The sequence below is a fragment of the Physeter macrocephalus genome, chromosome 11 (assembly GCF_002837175.3).
Source record: "Physeter macrocephalus isolate SW-GA chromosome 11, ASM283717v5, whole genome shotgun sequence".
Classification (NCBI taxonomy): Eukaryota; Metazoa; Chordata; class Mammalia; order Artiodactyla; family Physeteridae; genus Physeter; species Physeter macrocephalus.
This window is the reverse complement of record NC_041224.1, coordinates 96,482,958-96,501,636: the sequence shown is the minus strand read 5'-3', so window position 1 is coordinate 96,501,636 and position 18,679 is coordinate 96,482,958. Positions and strand designations below refer to the sequence as shown.

Sequence of the window (18,679 nt, the reverse complement as noted above, 5' to 3'; positions counted from 1 at the left end):
GTGGCTGGAAGAGTTCTTGGCACTATTAATCTAGCTCTCAGTTAACAGATGATGAACTGGGGCCAGAGGGCTGGGTGGCTCGCTCAAGAACCCAGCTAGCGTGTGATTCCCTAATGGCTGCAAATCAGCACCTGCTGTAGAGGGATTTGATGTCAGGCTCAGGCCTGGCACATGATATGTGGTCCCTACAGACCATATGTATAAAAGCAGGAGTAAATGGATTTTTGATGTGGGAAGGAGCACAGTTGTCACCTCTGGGTTTACTTAGGTTTAAGATGTCCTCAGTGTGTTTCCCTATAGATGGGAGAGCGAGGCGTGGAGTCTTTGCCAAGACTCACTCAGTTTTCATCTGAGTGGGGACTGTAAGACCTACTGTCGGCCGAAGCCCCATCAAAGCCCTCCTCAGGGATAAGGTCTCTGTCTACACCTGTGGTTGGCCTCTGAAGTGCGGGCTCTCCGAGGGCTGACCTGCTGCTCAGGGGAGTGTGAGCCTCAGCCCCTACCAGGGAGGTGACAGAGGGCTCTGGCAAAGGTACCATCATCTACCCTGTGCACAGAAGCTGGCCCTGCGTGAGGAAGCTGCTTCTCTCCAGCCCCCCACTGCTGTTCATTCTGGGTGTGTGTGTGTGTCTGTGTGTGTGTGTGTGCACGCGTGCGTGTGTGTATGTTTGTGTGTGTGCGCGTGCGCATACCTTTATGGGAAGGGAGAACTGAAGAATGAAAGGCCCAGGGCCTTTTGGGTGGAGGTGTGTAGAATGTGGGCGGTGGTGGAGCTTCCAGTGTTTTCCTGGCTGGGGAAAGGATGCCACGTTGTCCCATGTAGGTAAGACATCATTCATCATCTCAGGATCTGTTAGTGCACGGGAAGCAGCAGCTGGGGCTCCTTCCTTTCTCTCTACTCTGCCCTTCCTGCCCCTTGTGAACACACAACTGAATCACATCCAGCACAGTCCTCACCTGGGCACCTAGAACCTCAGCAGTAAGGACCACCAGGAAAGGCAGTGCTGAGGCTGCCCTGGGGCAAGGGAGGGACTGCAGGGGGCAGCTGGCAGGCACAGTGTTCGAAGGACAAGCCTGGCTCTGAGCTGACCTCTGCTCACCCACCTCGTCTGCCTGCAGGTCCTCCTCCAGCTGCAACACCTGCTTCAGCGCCTCAGCCACCACCACCCTCCGCTTCTGCAGGAACTCCAGCTCTGCCTGGCACAGGCTGAAGCCCAGCCGCACGTCCAGTGCCTCGGAGCTGTGGGGACAGGGGACCTTGGCTGAGTGGGTCTGTAGACTCCACCTCCATGGAGAAGACATGGCTTTAGGGTCAGTTGGACCTAGGCTCGAAGCCTGGTTCTGCCAGGAATCACCTTTGTGACCTTGGGCCCCTGCTTTCTCATCTGTAAAATGGGGCTAATCATGCTTAACTCCTGGCACTGTCTTCAGCACTTAATGAGATAACAAATGTAAAGCCCCAAAGCCTTAGCTGGTGCACTGTAAGCAGGTACTTAACACAATTAGGGACTCACTGAACCCTCTGCCTCTTCAAGGAGATCTGGAAAGTCTTGAAAGGCTTCCCCCAGGCACCTTCTAGAGCCCAAGGCCAGACATGGGTGACAAGAGGCCCTGAGATCCTTTTGGCCAGTCCCTCTGAATAAGGCTCTACAGTAGGGCTCTTCTGAGCTGGATAAACAAGGTCCTGCTCTCATGGAGCTCATATTCCTCGGTGAGCTTTTCCTGCTCCCAGAGTAAAAATCACCCTGTGTGACAAAAACCCTTCACATCCCTGATCTCACCCTGTCACCCCCACAGGTCTTCAAGGTAGGTGGGGCAGGAAGAGCATGCCTAACGCTTGCCCTCTTTTTATCACATCCCTGATGTGAGCAAGTCCAGGCTTCTGGCCTGGCATCCAAGCCCCCACCTGATCTGTCCAACCTCACCTCCTGCTACTTCCTGGAAGGGTCCATGGGCTCTCAGAGCCCAGGAGTAGTCTGGGTTCTGAGCCTCCTGCCTCTGACCACCAACATCCCTTGCATCCTCCAAGGCCCTGCTCCCCAGTGACTCCAGGAGAATGGACCTTGACAATCTCCAGCCTGAGTCTTAGTGACCCGAGTAACTATAAAGGTCACATCTCCTTGAGGGCAGAGCCTGGGAGCTCTCCCATTATGTTTCCCTCATGTCTGGTATAGGATTGCAGACACAGCTGTGAGGAAATCTTCCCTTGGCCTCTACAAGGAATGAATAATAAAACAGCAATAATAATAACATTTGTTGATATTTTCTGAGTTTCCCACTTCACAAATCACTGATTTCTTCACATGTGTTATCTCACTGGATCCTCAAAGCAACCCAATGATAGACAGTACTCTTGGTACTGCTCTCATTTACAGATGAGAATAACTGAGATTTAGAGAGGCTTAATAACTTGACCAAGGACAAACAGCCATCAAATTGTAAATGGAAACTACAGTCACTTGATTGTCAACAAGGGTGCCAAGACAATTCAAAGGGGGAAAGAACAGTCTTCACCAAATGATGCTGTGACAACTGGATATCCACATGCAAAAGAATGAAGTTGGACCCCTATTTCACACTGTATATACAAATTAACTCAAAATTGACCATAGACCCTAATTGAGAGCTAAAACTATAAAACTCTTAAAAGGAAACATGGGAGTAAATCTTCATGACCTTGGATTAGGCAATGGTTTTTTAAATATGTCACCAGAAGCACAAATGACAAAAGAAAAAAATATACATACACTGAAGTTCACCAAAATTGAAAACTTCTGTGCTTCAAAGAACACCATTAAGAATGTGAAAGACAGTCTCCAGAACAGGAAAAATATTTAGAAATCATATATCTGACAAGGGGCTTGTATCTAGACTATACAAAGAACTTTTACAAGTTAACAATAAAAGACAAATCACCCACTTTAAAAATAGGTAAAGGATTTGAATAGATATTTCTCCGAAGAAGATATACAAGTGGCTCATAAGCCTGTGAAAAGATGCTCAACATCCCTGGCCATCAGGGAAATGCAAATCAACACCACAACAAGATACCACTTTAAGTCCCTAAAGATAAATAAGTCAGAGGGACAGACCGAAAGAGGGCACTTTACCAGGGTGTAGACTTCATGTGTAATTCACAATTCTTGCTCTGGGAATTGAAAGATGAAAAGTTTGTCAGGGATGACAGTTCAGAGCCAAGTGGTCCCAACCAAATAAGTGGAGACTCACCACACGGTGCGCCCCTCGCTCGCCCACCCCGGGGCGCTTGACTTAGCACATGCGCATGCAGCGCCCCGCCCGCGCATGCGCACACAGGGTCTCGTCTGGACGTCACTCGCCCCCAGCCTGGCTCACCTTCCACACCCTGGCTTTGGCTCCACACTGCAGCTCAGCAGTCTCCTACCCCCCAAGACTCCTATACCCTGCCTGAGAGACCCACCACGAGCCATGCTCCCCCCCGGGCCCCCCAGGCTCTCCCCATCTCCCTTCCACAGGCACTCCAGGCTACGCTGCTCAGGGACCCCTTCCCAGACCCAGGCCCTCACCACAGGCAGGGTCACCGCCTGGCCGTCACGCAGGCAATCCAGGGGCTGGCACACAGGACCGTTCTTGTACGCACCGCAGCAGGAAAGCTGGAAGGATGGGTGGTTTTGTGAGGGGAGGGGCTCCTCCCGACGCCCGTCTGGACCAGCCCCTAACCCCCTACTGCCGCGGCCGTCTACCGAAGAGCTCCACTGGCTTTTGGGTACCTCCACGTGGACCTGGGGCTGGAAGTACTTGGGGTAGTGGAAGCAGGCAGAGTTTGGGTGGCAGGGATCCAGGCAGTGTGAGATGTGCTGGGTGTGCTCGAAGGACTCCGTCACTGTCACCAGGAGGTCCTTCACTGGAAGAGAGGATGAGAGGGCTGAGACCCCTGGGAAGCCTCCCACTTCGCACCCCAACTCGGCCCAGTAAAAGGCCTAGGGGAGGCACCCAGGACAGGGGTTTAGAATTACCGAGGGCACTGGTTAAAATGCCCCAGAGAGTCTCATTCTGAAGGGCCAGGTGGGGCCCAGGAATCTGCATTTTTACAAGGCTTTTGTGTGTGTGTGTGTGTGTGTGTGTGTGTGTGTGAGGTCTGAGAGGCTGAGTTTTCTGGACTAGTCCTCCTAGGTTCTGCTCCTCCACAAGGTGCCCCGAAGTTACCTTCCCAATGCACTGAAAGCAGGCCCTCTCCCTGCTGCCAGTTTGGGGGCAGAGCCTCTTCCTTCCCCCTCCCTCCCCCATGCCAGTGGGGCTGTGCCACTCTCCTCTCTGCAGACAGGGCTGGAAGCCTTGCATGGGGGGGAAGGGGTGGAGTGGTGAGAAGGAGAGTCGCGTTATGTCCCTGCCAGCTATAAAATGCTAGGACTCCACGAATTGCAGTCTGACTAGAGGAAGGGGTGCAGCTAGAGGGGACTTGGGTGTTGTCGGGGCCCTCCTGCCCTGGGTGTTGACCACTGCTCTAGACCCAGGGAATCCCCCATCTGGCAGGTGAAGACTGGTGTGGACAGATGAGCAGTGCTGTGTCACTGACCCATGGTCCAGGGCGTTCATCAAGCCCGGGAAGCTCTGAGGGTCTTGTGGGGACCTGAAGAACAGGCCCTTTTTAGAGCAGGGGGAGGACAGTGGTTTATGACCCCTGAGGGTGAAGTGATCCCCGGAAGTCTCAACCAAGCTTTTGGTTCCCCATGGAGCCCAGGGCAGCCATGGAGCAGCCAACTCTGGTGTTGACAGGGTTGGGAAGTGGCACTGCCCTCCCCACCCCACAGCAGGCAGAGGTAGTCAAAGGGCTCACTTTTCCTATTCGTCTGTCTCCTGGATTCTGCATGAACCTCCAGGCAGGACACTTGTCGAGACTGAAACAAAGGAAGGGGAGGTCATTTTGAGCACAAGCTGCCGGGGATGCTCTACCAGGCCACAAACTCCCAAAGACTGATTTTCGGGGGAGAGATTTCCTTGAATCCTGAGGCTTTAGATGCATCTAATTGAAATGGCTGTACCAACAGCCTAATTATGAAAATCTTTTTAATTCTGAACTTGTGCTTATAGAGAGATTGGAGTTTGGGGAAAATGGGACGAGACTGATTCTGAGAGTGGGTGATTTTATTAGGGAGGTTTCTGAGGTCGTCGTTTTGGGAGATGGGATGCTGGTCCAGGTGTTTCCTGCCCAGGAGCAGGAGCCCAGCTGCTGCCCCCACCACTGCCTGCAACCCCTTTGTCTGGCTTCAGTTAGTCTGACTCCTAGCGGGCTCTGGGACAAAGGCCCAAGTTGGGCCTGGTTTTCCCTCACACAGTTCTGTTCCCAAGAGCAGCAGCCACAGGAGGCCTCTGGAGCCACAGGAGCCTGGAAGGACAATTACCACCAGCACGCCATTGGTGATGAGACTCTCAGGTGGAGAGGGGCTGAAAAACAAAATGAGAACTCCTGGTCAGTCATATCGTTCTTTCTAAAAATTTATTTTATTGAAGTATAGTTGATTTACAACATTGTGTTAATTTCTACTGTGCAGCAAAGTGACTCAGTTATATACATTCTTTTTTTTTTTTTTTTTTTTTTTGTGGTATGCGGGCCTCCCTCTGTTGCGGCCTCTCCCGTTGTGGAGCACAGGCTCCGGACGCGCAGGCTCAGCGGCCATGGCTCACGGGCCCAGCCACTCCGCGGCATGTGGGATCCTCCCAGACCGGGGCGCAAACCCGGTTCCCCTGCATCGGCAGACGGACGCGCAACCACTGCGCCACCAGGGAAGCCCTATATATTCTTTTTCATATTCTTTTCCATTATGGTTTATCACAGGATATTGAATATAGTTCCCTGTGCTAGACAGTAGGACCTTGTTGTTTATCCATCCTATATACAATAGTTTGCACCTGCTAATTCCAAATTCCCAATCCAACCCTCCCCTACCCCCTCTTCCCCTTGGCAACCACAAGTCTATTCTCTAAGTCATATCATTCTTGACTGATTTCTCACAAAGGTGACAAACAGCCTACGCAGGGTCAATAAGGAGATAGCAGAGCCTTCTTAATCCTTGTGAAAAATATTGGCTTAAGAAACCTTAGATCTGCAGATTGTCAAGGAGAAAACTGGCATACATTTTAAATAGAATGTCCAGGAAAAAAAAAAAAAGATTTATAGGTTAGAGGGAGTAGAAGAGTTTCTTTTCTTTTTCTTCCTTAAAGGATAGCTGTTCTTTATGTCCAACCAGATGCAACTGCATGGAGTTATGAGGATAAACAGGTTGCAAGAAAAGGCCAGAGCCCACCATCTCGAGCAGATGTAAACAGTTCTGGTAGCAAAACGGACTCATCCTCCCTTCTGTGCTTTATTTAATTTGTGCATTTAACAAATAGTTTTGACCCAGCTAGAGAGGGGCCTGGTGAGTGTGAAATGTCCTTATGTTACAAAACTGAGAAAGCCTCCAAGGTTACAATTTGCCTAGGGGAGTCCACAGCCTCCCTTGTCAAAATTAAGCCCCAGATGACTGTGTTTGCAGATCAACTCTGATTACCAATGCTGACGTATTTCATTTTGTAAGCCACTTTCTAATTCACCCAAGGAATGTTTTTCCCCCTAAAAGTCCTGTCAAACCAAGAACTGAAGGAGAGAGCCAAGATTTTCTTTAATGTGAAACAAATAAAGTTGATTTTAATTTGTCAAATTTAATTTAAATTTTAATTTAAGTTGATTTTAATGAGGCACCTCAAATAGTTCCAAGACCCCCTATGCAGAGGATTCTCTGGGTGGAATTTGACAAGCCCTCTTGTTCTAGTTCCTGCCTCTCATTGTCCCCCTGTCCCTGGGCTGATCATAAGTCCAAGTGACTCAGTTCTGCCAGGGTTAATAAGCTGGTTGCCCAATCACAAGGCACACTGCTGCCCCAGGGCAGGCTTGTCCCCTCCCGGCAGGGGCCCTACTCCCCTCCCTCACCGCCCTTTCCTTTCCTTTCTCTCTCTGTGTCCTCTTCTTCCCACACTCCAGCTCTGTGACCCAATTCCACTTGAGTCCATGGCATAGTCATACCTCCAGGACCCTGGATCTTTTTCTTAATTGGACATGATGAGAAATAACCCCACATCTCTGTCCTGAGCCTCCCCTTGACTTGGTTCCAGAGTTGGCTGCAGAGGGGCATGGCCTCTGCTTCAGGCCATGGTTTGGGGGAGTTTGTTCTAACAGTCCTGGGTCCAGGAGGAGACGCCTTGGTCCTGACCTCTTTCTCAGCATGGCCTTAAGAAGGCCCCATCCCCATGGTGGCAGGAAGTCTTCCCAGAGGCCACTCTCAGAAATGCTGGGGAGCTGAGGCAGGTGACTTGGCCAGAGTACTAGATCTTTAAAGCAATACTGACATCAGTAGACCTGGATGAGAAGGGGTGGGGCCCAGGCACCTACGGGATTTAGAAGTTCCCAAGTGATTCTGATGCACAGTGAGGACTGTCAGCGATGGGAGTAGAAGTGGGGGTGGGGAACTGCAGAAAGGAGGACCCAGCTGTACAATGCCTGTACCCAGAAGCTGCTTTGGGGTCAGAACCTTGGTGGAATCCTGGGGGCTTGGGTCCTACTCACCTCTCCTCCAGCAGGAACTCCACCTCCAGCTCCTCCATGCCCTGCAGGGGGAGGAAGAGACTGCAGTTGTGAGCTGTGTCTACACCTCTCTGCAGACCAGGATCCTGTGCCATCCCAGGAGACCCCGTGGACCTGCCCCTGTCCTTCGCACACGGCTGTCCTGCTGTCTTGGAGTGGGGGCAGCTGCTCCTGGCTCTTTTTGTCCCCTCTGCCTCCCTCTGTCCCCAAGTCTTTGATATCAGGAACATCACTGACCACCCAGGGCAGGGTCAGGGTGTGGAGTTGACTCCTAGACCCAGCAGGTAAATCTCTCTGCCCCAGAACATTTTCCTTTCATCTTCTCCCTCCAGCTTCCATTGCTCTCCTTCTTCCCCAAGGGGCTCAGGGCCTGGGGCAAGGGAGATATTGCCCCCAGCAAGCTCAACTCTGAAGGTTAGGAGCCCCTTCCTTCAGCTACTGCTTTGCATCTCTTGCTGTGTAACTTCAGGAAGTCATGACCTCCCTCACTGGACCTTAATTTCCCCACAGAGTATAAGCCAGGTGAGGGCAGGGATGCTTGTCCCTGAGGTGTCCCCAGTGCACAGAAAAGTGCCTGGCCCATAGGTCATTCAAATACTTGTTGAATGAATTGATAACATCCTGGGCCTTTTCAGCTCTGACTTTCTCTGATTTGCAGATTTGCACTCCTGTATCCTTTTCTGTCCTCTGTCGCCTGGGACCATCCCAGAAGCAGGATTCTGAGGGAAGAAAGGGAATCAACACGTATTCTGTCTCCATTTTGTACTGTGAACAGTGCTAGATGCCTTAATTATGTATTCTCATTTAAGTATCACAGTGACCCTGTGTGGTAGGTATTATTATCACTATTGTATAGATGAGGAAACAGAACTCAGAGGAATTAAGTAATTTCTGCAGGGTCACAGAGCTATTGATAGTAAGCCAAAGCGCTGGGATTTGAACAGCAGTGCTATCTTCTCCTGACGTGGCTACAGAGAGAGGATCCCGTAGAACAGCATCATAGGAATTACCAGCTACCCCTCGTGAAGCAGGAGGCTGAGGGCTGGGGCACCTGCACCCACCTCTGTGTTGAGTGGGAACTTCACATGGGTTTTCTCTCGGAAGCAGAGCTTGGTGAGGTCATAGAGAACTGTCAAGAAATGGTCATCTGGTGTCACCGTGTCTTCATCACAGATGCTCAGCTCTAGCACGTTCTAGTGGAGAACGGAGGATGCAAGTCTGGTTACCAAGGTTGCATCAACCCATTCCCAGGATGAGGGCCCTGACCTCAGTCCTAGTGAGGAGGTGGGTCTGAGGGATGGGGACCAGCACAGCTCAGGTGTGAGGGACATCTGTAGGGACATGAATTAAGAGAGGAAAGTGTCTATTCCCTTCTTTGCAACTCTCTGAAGCCTTCCTGCCCTTCTTCTCTGATTCTTCTACTGGGAAATTTTGCTCTTTTGCAAGCTTGGCAGGGGCTTGTGAAGTGTGAGGGATTTCATTTCACCTGGGGGAGAGATGGAAGGGCACAGCAGAGAAGACCCCTGTCAAGACATAGAATGTATCCAGCATTGGGACCCAGGAGCTGAAGACCGTTCCTTTGGCACTAGAAAACTGAGCTAAGGGAAGCTAACATCTTCACATTCCAGGGGAGTGATGTGGCAAAGATTATAGAGGGTTTGATTGGGTTCAGATGATGTATTGGAACTCTATCCTTTGGCTCATCAGCCCCTAAAGAGGTCTCATGGATGGTCCCAAAGCAGTATGTCAAGGATGGAGCAGCTACCCTGTCATCTGGCTGAACTCTAAGGTCAATGATTTTAGGTGACATGGATTGGCCTCTGAGGCCACTTTTTCCAAGGATCCTGGGAGATGTAGGTTGGGGCTGGGTTTGCCTCTTTGGTCCCTATCTAGTGGACATGAGGTGGTTCTGGGGGTTCCCAGCTGAATGAGATCTGTTGACTTTGTAATGACTAGAAACCAGGTGTGTCCCTGAACCATCCCAGCAGCCCCACAGATCTTCAGACAAAAGAAACATGAATTCTGGTTTCAAGATGGTAGGCTGAGCCCAAACTGAATTCCTCCTTTCTCACCAAAAACCATATATATGATAGAAAAGATACCTTTAAAACAATAAATATAAAGCCCTTCTTGAAAACAAAAAGGATATGTCATTAACTCGGAATGGAGAAGCATCCCTAAAATATGAAAGTAGTAAGCCTGATGGAGCTGTCAAGCCTCAAATGCCTCAAGACTGGGTTTGATGCCTCCATGATGAGGCCAAGGTTGTCTTAAGGGCACCCTGCTGAAGCTGTCACAACACAGGATGTTCAAGAGAGGATTCTCCCTCAGGAGATGTGAGCTCAACTTAGAGTCACCATATATCTGAAGAAGACAAATACCATGAAACAGCAACTCAACAAATGAAGAACACACACCCAAGGAATTAGAAATAATAAAGCCATCTAAAAAGGATTTAAGATAGAGAAAACCCTCTGGCCGGAATTAGACTGTTCTCGGACCTAGTAAGTAGAATGGCTCTTCTCTATATTCTCCTGCTTGGAGTATGTTCTGGAAGATACTGGAAACACACTCTATTTTGGGGCAGGACACATCCAGTTCTAGTGACAATTAGGTAGAAGGACAAGAGAGACAGGAAAGAGGGTAGAAGGATAAGTATGCCTAGAGGGACAAGCGTGAGACAGGCAGAAGGAAGGAGTGGGTGAGTGGGGAGGCAGATAGGTCGATAGGAGGACAAGAAGTCGGTAGGAAGAAAGACAAATAGGGACTTCCCTGGTGATGCAGTGGTTAAGAATCTGCCTGCCTATGCAGGGGCCACAGGTTTGATCCCTGGTCTGAGAAGATCCCACATGCCATGGAGCAGTTAAGTCCCTGTGCCGCAACTACTGAGCCTGTGCTCCAGAGCCCGCAAGCCACGACTACTGAGGCCACGCGCCACAACTACTGAAGTCTGCGTGCCTAGAGCCCATGCTCCGCAACAAGAGAAACCACCTCAATGAGAAGCCTACACACCGTAATGAAGAGTAGCCCCCACTTGCTGCAACTAGAGAAAGCCTGCACACAGCAACGAGGACCAAATGCAGCCAAAATAATAAATAAATTTATTTATTTAAAAAAATACAAATAGTCATTATACTACAAAGTCACAGTAATCAAAACAGTATGGTACTGGCACAAAAACAGAAATATAGATCAATGGAACAGGATAGAAAGTCCAGAGATAAACCCATGCACTTATGGCCACCTAATCTATGACAAAAGAGGCAAGAATATACAATGGAGAAAAGACAGTCTCTTCAATAACTGGGGCTGGGACAACTGGACAGCTACATGTAAAAGAATGAAATTAGAACACTCCCTAACACCGTACACAAAAATAAACTCAAAATGGATTAAAGACCTAAGGCTGGATACTATAAAACTCTTGCAGGAAAATGTAGGCAGAACATTCTCTGACATAAATCATAGCAAGGTCTTTTTCAATCCACCACCTAGAGTAATGAAAATAAAACCAAAAATAAACAAATGGGACCTAATTAAACTTAAAACCTTTTGCACAGCAAAGGAAACCATAAACAAAACGAAAAGACAACCTTCAGAATGGGAGAAAATATTTACAAATGAAGCAACTGACAAGGGATTAATCCCCAAAATATACCAACTGCTCATGCAGCTCAATAAAAAAAAAGAAAAAAACCAAAGAAAACTAAAAAACTAAACAACCCAATCAAAAAATGGGCAGAAGATCTAAATAGACATTTCTCCAAAGAAGACATAGAGATGGCCAAAAAGCACACGAAAAAATGCTCAACATCACTAATTATTAGAGAAATGCAAATCAAAGCTGCAATGAGGTATCATTTCACACCAGTCAAAATAGCCATCATCAAAAAGTCTACAAACAATAAATGCTGGAGAAGGTGTGGAGAAAGGGGAACCCTCCTACACTGTTGGTGGGAATGTAAATTGCTATAGCTACTATGGAGAACAGTATGGAGGTTCTTTAAAAAACTAAAAATAGAGCTACTATATGACCTAGCAATCCCATTCCTAGGTATATATCCAGAGAAAACCATAATTCGAAAGGATGCATTCACCCCAATGTTCATTGCAGCACTATTTACGATAGCCAGGACATGGAAACAACCTAAATGTCCATCAACAGAGGAATGGATAAAGAAGATGTGGTACATATATACAATGGAATATTACCCAGCCATAAAAAGGAATGAAATAGTGTCATATGCAGAGACGTGGATGGACCTAGAGACTGTCAAACAGAGTGAAGTCAGAAAGAGAAAAACAAATATCGTATAATATCACTTATAGGTGGAATCTAGAAAAACAGAGATGAACTTATTTGCAAAGAAGAAATAGAGTCACAGACATAGAGAATAAACTTATGGTTACTAAGGGGGGAAGGTGTGTGGGATGAAAGGGGAGATTGGGACTGACATATATACACTACTATAGATAAAATAGATAATTAAGGAGAAGCTACTGTATAGCATGGGGAACTCTACTCAGTGCTCTGTGGTGACCTAGATGGGAAGGAAATCTTAAAAAGAGGGGATATATGTATACGTATAACTGATTCACTTTGCTGTACAGCAAGAAACTACCGCAACATTGTAAAGCAACTATACTCCAATAAAAATTAATTTTAAAAAAGAAAGAAAGACAAATAGTCATAAGAAGGGCACATGATCAAAGAGAAGGACAAGCAGGCAAGGAGGGGAATAGCAAGCAGGGCAGGCAGGTGCTGTCCCCCACGTCTCACCTTCACTTGGGTCTGGATCTGGAACTTGAAGGTTTCATTCCACTCTGGGTTTCGGCAGTTGGAGATGGTCCTAGTCCTCAGCCTCTTTTTAGAGGTGGTGGGCAGCCAGAGGCTCACAAAGCAGTCTGTCTGGCTTACTGTCCGAGGAAGACAAGGGTGGGAGGGGAGGGTGAGGAGCCAACCCAGGTCCAGAGAGGAGAGAGTGTGGAGGCAGAAGCCAGCTTCTGGTCCCCTCCTGACTCATGGCTCTGACTCTCCAGAGACCTTTGTCCCAGAACCCTGAGAAGGTCACGGACTGCAGGCTAGAGGTTTCACAGAGGGGACCCAGGTCCCACTGACTGTTCTCATGGACACATATGGCCTCCGGCTCTTCTCAGCAGCACCCTGGCTCTCTGAGCAAACACCTGTTGGTTTGGGACAAGGTACAGCCGCACAGTTTTCCCTCTGCCAGGGGAAGATCTGGAGGACTAGCCCCCAAGGGTCCAGTTTATCTCTTGCCTTAGCCCAGGGCACCAGGGAAACCACAGTAGGGCCCAGCTCTTCCTCGGGGCTGAGGAGTAGCAAGGATTAGAAGGGACACCATTGTCTGGAAGTCAGCCTAGAGGGCCCCAGTAGGGAAGGGCTTGAGTGGAACAAGCTATTCAGCAGGATCTAGGGGCAGGGACTACCATCCACACATGACTCATGTCTCAGATACACCCCAATGGGCTTTTCATATCTCTGCTGGTCTCCCCACATGGGGTGTGTGACCCAAGAAACCCTCACATCTAAGACCACATACTTTATTTTTCATTTGAAAGAACAACCCAACTGTGATGATGCTGTAAGTGCTCTGGAGAAGGACAAAGGCTGTGACCTCAACAGGCCCTCCTAAAGTGAAAGAAGGCCTCCTGGGTCTTCTGTTTGGAGCAGCAGACGGCATACGGTGAAAAATGGCAGCCCAGCCCAGCTCCTTCCCTCCATTCTACCTGGGAGGAGGGAGGAAGAGGTGCCACGATTGCCCTTGTCACTCTTCTGGCACTCTGCTTCGGTCATTCCCAGGGTACCCACCCAATTCATAGAGAACGGGAACAGTCAGTACAGTTTCCAGTGTCAGAGAGTCTTCTGGATAGTAAAGCTGGGCAGGGATGAGAGTTCTGTACTGATAAGACTCATCCAAACTACCTCCTAATTATAATTAATAATGTCCTGTGAGAGTGGAACCAGAGGTGACCCCCTCCCCAGACTGACTTAGTCCTATATTGTCTCTATACTGAGAACTTTATCAGACTTGATAAACATGGTTTGCATCACAAGCATCCCTAGTTTCTGATTTCATCCCCACTGTCTGGTTAATCTGTGAGGGCTCACCATTCAATGAATTGGAATTCATGGCCTTCCTCCCATTGAATAGAGGTGAGATGACACTGTCCTTTAGATGTCATAATCATCATTAATCCAAACACAAAGAATGACCCAAACCCAACAGAATCAAAAGAAAATGATGACATCATCCCTATCTTTCTTTCCACACCCAACCTGTTCTTCCTCACCGTCAACTCATGTGTCCCGACTAGACACCAAATATCGCCCTTGACTCTCACCTTGAGTCGACTTAACTCCTTGGAGCTCTCCAGCCTGTCCACTTCTCCCTACTTGCATGGCCACTGCCTTGGTACAAGCCACCTTCATCTCTGCTGCCACTGCCCCATTGGGTGCCCTGTCTTCTGTCCTGCCCCACTCTAATCTTTTCTCTTTAGAGAAACCAGAGGGCTCTTTTCCCATCTGACCATGTCACTCTCCAGTTTAAGATCCTTTAGTGGCTCCCATATGCCTTCAGGAAGGAGTCCCACCCATTCAGCATGGCTGCCCCTCCCACTTTCCCAGCCTCAGCTTCGTCTTTCCATCTTCCCTATCACCCCAGCCCCTGCCCTGCCCCCAAACACACACACACACACACACACACACACACACACACACACAGAGGTGCATGCACACATGCGGACACGTAAACACTCACACACATGTGCCACCACTCACACTCCAGACTCCAGCCAAACCCAGTCCCTTGTAGGTCTCAAAGGCCATGCCATCTTGCAATGAACACCCTTCTGTTCCTCTTTCATGCCACCCTTCCTTGGTTAGCCCCTTCAGGTTGCAGAAGAGACCTCCTCTGGAAGCCTCGTCTGAACCTCCAAGTCTGGGCCAGCTGCCCCTTGTAGCCCAGGGCCCTCTGCTCTCCTCCCGATGGAGCACTGGCTACAGTTCACTGCAATGGCAGGTCGGTGCATCTGTCTCCACCTCCCACTGCACCCTGGGAAGCTCAGGAGACCCATGTTGGCACCGCTAGATATTTGTTGAATAAATGAATGATAGAAAAGCCCAACTTCCTGCTATTGGGCTGTATCAGTACCCAAGAAATTCTGGGCTGAGTCACCACACATATAGATAGGCAAGTTGGCATGTTTAATGGCTTTGCTCAGAGGGAGACTCCCTGGGGACCTGCTTAGTCCTCCTGGACCCCTCCCTTGGCTTTTCCTGGGCTCTGGGGCACCTCCTGCTGGTCTGCCTCCTGTGCACAAGGAGCCTGCGGGCAGGGACCCACCAGCCCTACACACACTTGCTTAGCATGATTTGAAGGACCCTGTAAAGGCCCCTTTCCCTCTAACATCCCTTTCCTATCATCAGTCCCTGCCTAAAATTGTCCCATTAAATCCACTAAATAAAATTTCAGGAGTTTTGGCCTAAGGCTTAAATCTCTAATTAAGATAAAAAGACTCCTGGAAGAGCCAGGATTGATCAGACACCCACATGTCAAGCATTAATTTATTTCCCAGTCTTTTCGCAGGGAGCCGTTCCACCTCCTCCCCCACAAGGTTGGGAAGGAGAGTGCAGCCCAAGAGGGGATAATCCTGGGGAGGGAGGGATGATGAGATGACGATCTGGGGCATGGGCATCATTAGCTGACTGTAAGGCAGTGACCGTCGAGCTGGCAATGAAGAGTGGTTAAGCAAGGATGACCCAATTCTGAGAATTTCAGGGACTTCAGGGAATTTCCTAAGCACAAATAGGTTCTAATCCTTGTTCTTCATGAAGTAACAGAGGGCTTGGTCATCAGAAATGACATGTCTCTTCTCCCAGAATGTGGGTGGCCAAGATGACTCAATGATCTCTACAGATGTCAATAACATTATCCTCCTAATACCTTAGAGACACCTGCCTCACACCCCCTGGGAGTGCTGGTTTGAGTTTATTTTCCCAAGAGGAATAAAAACTCTTGACAGTGGGGAGATTTCCGGGCCGATTTTCTCCCAGCCCTGGCCCAGGGCTGGGTGGTGTGCTCCTTGATATCTCATCCCTGAATCTCATCCCTTTCAGTCTCCTGGAAATCTTAGAAACTCAGGCACCCATTACAGGACTGAACCAGAGAGGAGCTTGTTTTTGATCCAAGCTGGAAGGCACAGTGTGGGGCGAGGGTAACCCAGGACCTGCAAGAGGTTAGGATAGACTCAACGCAGGTGAGGCAGCAACAGAGCCCAGCCTGTGACAACTGTGGATCCAGACACGTGACCTGGGCTGCTGACACCCCCAGACACCATGGCTGCCCCCGGACCCTGTTCTTTAGGGAAATGAGGAAAACATAAAAAGGGGTTTCCAAGGGGGCCAGGGTGTCCCCAAAGGGCAGCATGTGTGGGGAAGGGGGAGAGGAGGGTGGTGGAGCAGACCTCAGCCTGTTTCTCTGGTTCCTGCTCCCATCACACCCCCACCTCTAGGGCTTGTAGGTGACGGGTGTATCGGGGAGAAGACAAAAGGAAGGGCCCTGGATGGGGCGGGGGGCGGAGTCTGAGCGCACAGGTGTAGGCATGCAGTGAGAGTGTGAGGCCCGCATGACGCACAGGGCTGGGACAGACACGCCTCCAGAGGAGCCGAGGCAGGCGAGGCAGCTGCGGGCATGTGAGAGCTGTGGCCGTCCCTGAGGGAAATGGGGTGAGGTGTCTGATGACCTATGCTGGCACGGCAGGAAAGGCAGAAGAGGCAGCCAGGCCCTGGGTCCAGAGGACACTTCCAGGCTCCTCAGGTCACTCACTGGTGGCCTGAGCGGTCCTGAGATGCCCAAGAAGTCCGTGGCCCTCTGGCTGGCCTTGTGACAGAGCCAGACCCAAACTGATGCTGGCTGCAATTGCTCCCCTGGCATGGGCTCTGGACACTCACCCTCCCAGGGGCCCTGTCTGAATGCTGCCTGATCCCTTTGTTCTCTCTGGGGCTCCAGGGCCCTCCTTCCTCCACCCCCACACTCATCCTTACATTGCAGTGTTGCAGTGACAGCTTCCCAGAAGGTCTGTCAGCCTCTCCCACCTGTGCTCTTGCACAATCTGCACAGAAGCCCTCGGGAAGTCATGCAATCCCTTCCTCAAGAGCTCAGGTGCCCATCACTTAGATTCCTGTCCACCCTCTGAATGGCCCTGACCTCCTCCTCCTGGCTTGTCTCTCCTCACCCCCAGCGGTCCAGACCTGGCATCAAACACTGATTCTGCTTTCGGCAGTTAATCCTCAATGTGTGAAATGGGCCCCACAGCCCTGCCCTCAGGTTGTGCGGAGGATGAATGGTGTTTGGATGTCTGGCCCCAGGTGGCCCCAGCAGGGGCCCGGGGGGACGCAGCTCCTCTCCCTCAGACTGGGCTCCCCAGGCCTCTGGATGCTCACACCCTGTCCCCTCAATGCAGCTTTCCTCAGCTACTCCCAGCTTTCAGTGTCCTCCTCCAGTTCTAAATTCTGTGGTGACAAGATGAGAATGCCATCCTCTATTACTACTCTGTAATTGCTTTGGGCATAGACACCTCCCCGTGTGTCACAGCTCTCCCAGGCTAATTGAATCCTGGGGTAAGGGCAGTATAACAGAGCTTTGGGGAAACTGGAGCCCTTGGGCGATTCCTGTGTGGTCACCAGTGAGTGGGGACCCCCTCAGCCATGGGCCTTGACACAGAGCTTTCTCCTCCTTGAGGGCCAAGCTTCCTCACTGGATGGGGTGGGAGGAGATGAGGGCAGCATAGGGAGGGGCTTTTGTTCTGCCCACCCAGATGCCTTCATTTCTTCCTGAAGCCAAAGACTTCCGTGGGCCCCCGTGGTCTGGGAATGCAGCATGCGGGGCAGGGATGAAAGGGACATTAAAGCTGCAAGAAGACACTGCACAAAGAGCCCTGGTGCATCAGACCATATCCATGGCCTGAACTGAGGAACTCGGCGCTATGGGGCACCTGGCATGCACGGTAGAACCCGTTTGAGATCCAGGTCCTGAGAAGGGCACTGGGGCTGGCCGGCAGCCGGCTCCGTGGTACTCAAGGGCCCTTCCTTCCCCGCCACCCCTAACAGCCCCTAAACTCATGCAGAGGCAAGGAGTGTCCAGTGTGGGAGAAGCTACTCCTGGAACGGATCCCAGGGAGGGGAGAGTGGGGAGGAGAGAGCCAAGTAAGCCATTGGAGGAAGCCGACTGCAGGGGCCGGTCGTGCCAAGGGCGCAGCTAGAGGGAGGGGCCTGGGAAAATGATACAAATCCCAAAGTCTGAAATACATCTTGAACATAGAGCGCGCGCGCACACACACAGACACACCTGCGCGCGCGCGCGCGCGCGCACACACACAGCTACACCTGACCATTTCTCCCCCGGGGCCTGTCTCCATCCTGGCCCCAGACGCAGAGAAGAAGGAGTGAAGAGGGAGGGGGATACTTACACACGTCAGCCTGTCGGACGTTTTTCATCCGGATGACCCTCACTGTCAGCAGGTGGCATGGAGACAGCTCCTCCTGTGGATTGAGAGGACAGTGGACTCACTCTTCGGGCGATCGTGGCAGGTGGCCTTGACGGAGAGAGCACCGCTGCCCAGACTCAGTCACCTCCCCACTGTCCATTGGCGTTTCTGGGCTCTGGAGGATGCTTCTGGTCCCCAGGGGGCCCAAGGCTGTGGACGTGAGGGGCTTTGTCCTCACCCCACTCTGAGTCAGCACACCCGGGAAAAGGGACAGCTTCATGCCTGTTCCATCCCTGTCTTGCTTGTTTGGATCTTGGAATTGGAAGCCCTTTTCCTGAGCATTTTACTCAGGCTTAGACGAGTCTTTTTACTGTCCACTCCCAGCCCACGCCCATGGCAGACACCATCGGACTCCTCCAACCCACCCAAAGACATTTATAGAGGCCTCTGAACTGGAACCCTTTCCTCTCCACATCGTCCACTCCGTGTTACTAGAATCACTTTCTACCTTTCCAAGAAGATGCAATTCTTCTCCATTTAAAATAATATTGGGGGACTTCCCTGGTGGAGCAG

At 50.5% G+C, this 18,679-nt stretch overlaps 1 protein-coding gene across 2 annotated transcripts in view; it reads right to left on the bottom strand.

The window, feature by feature from the left end:
• PLA2G4E (phospholipase A2 group IVE) overlaps window positions 1-18,679 on the bottom strand; it is a 43,222-nt gene that overhangs the window by 18,358 nt on the left and 6,185 nt on the right. The window contains exons 2-11 of one of the 2 annotated variants that reach the window (XM_055088294.1): window positions 18,089-18,161; window positions 12,381-12,517; window positions 8,662-8,793; window positions 7,583-7,623; window positions 5,382-5,424; window positions 4,817-4,877; window positions 3,723-3,883; window positions 3,546-3,632; window positions 3,111-3,148; window positions 1,105-1,240 (exon numbers count right to left, since the gene is read on the bottom strand). In XM_055088294.1, the coding sequence (XP_054944269.1) occupies window positions 1,105-1,240; window positions 3,111-3,148; window positions 3,546-3,632; window positions 3,723-3,883; window positions 4,817-4,877; window positions 5,382-5,424; window positions 7,583-7,623; window positions 8,662-8,793; window positions 12,381-12,517; window positions 18,089-18,161 (909 nt within the window). The remainder of the gene's footprint in view (window positions 1-1,104; window positions 1,241-3,110; window positions 3,149-3,545; window positions 3,633-3,722; window positions 3,884-4,816; window positions 4,878-5,381; window positions 5,425-7,582; window positions 7,624-8,661; window positions 8,794-12,380; window positions 12,518-18,088; window positions 18,162-18,679) is intronic. The other variant, XM_024118286.2, reaches the window with a different exon arrangement.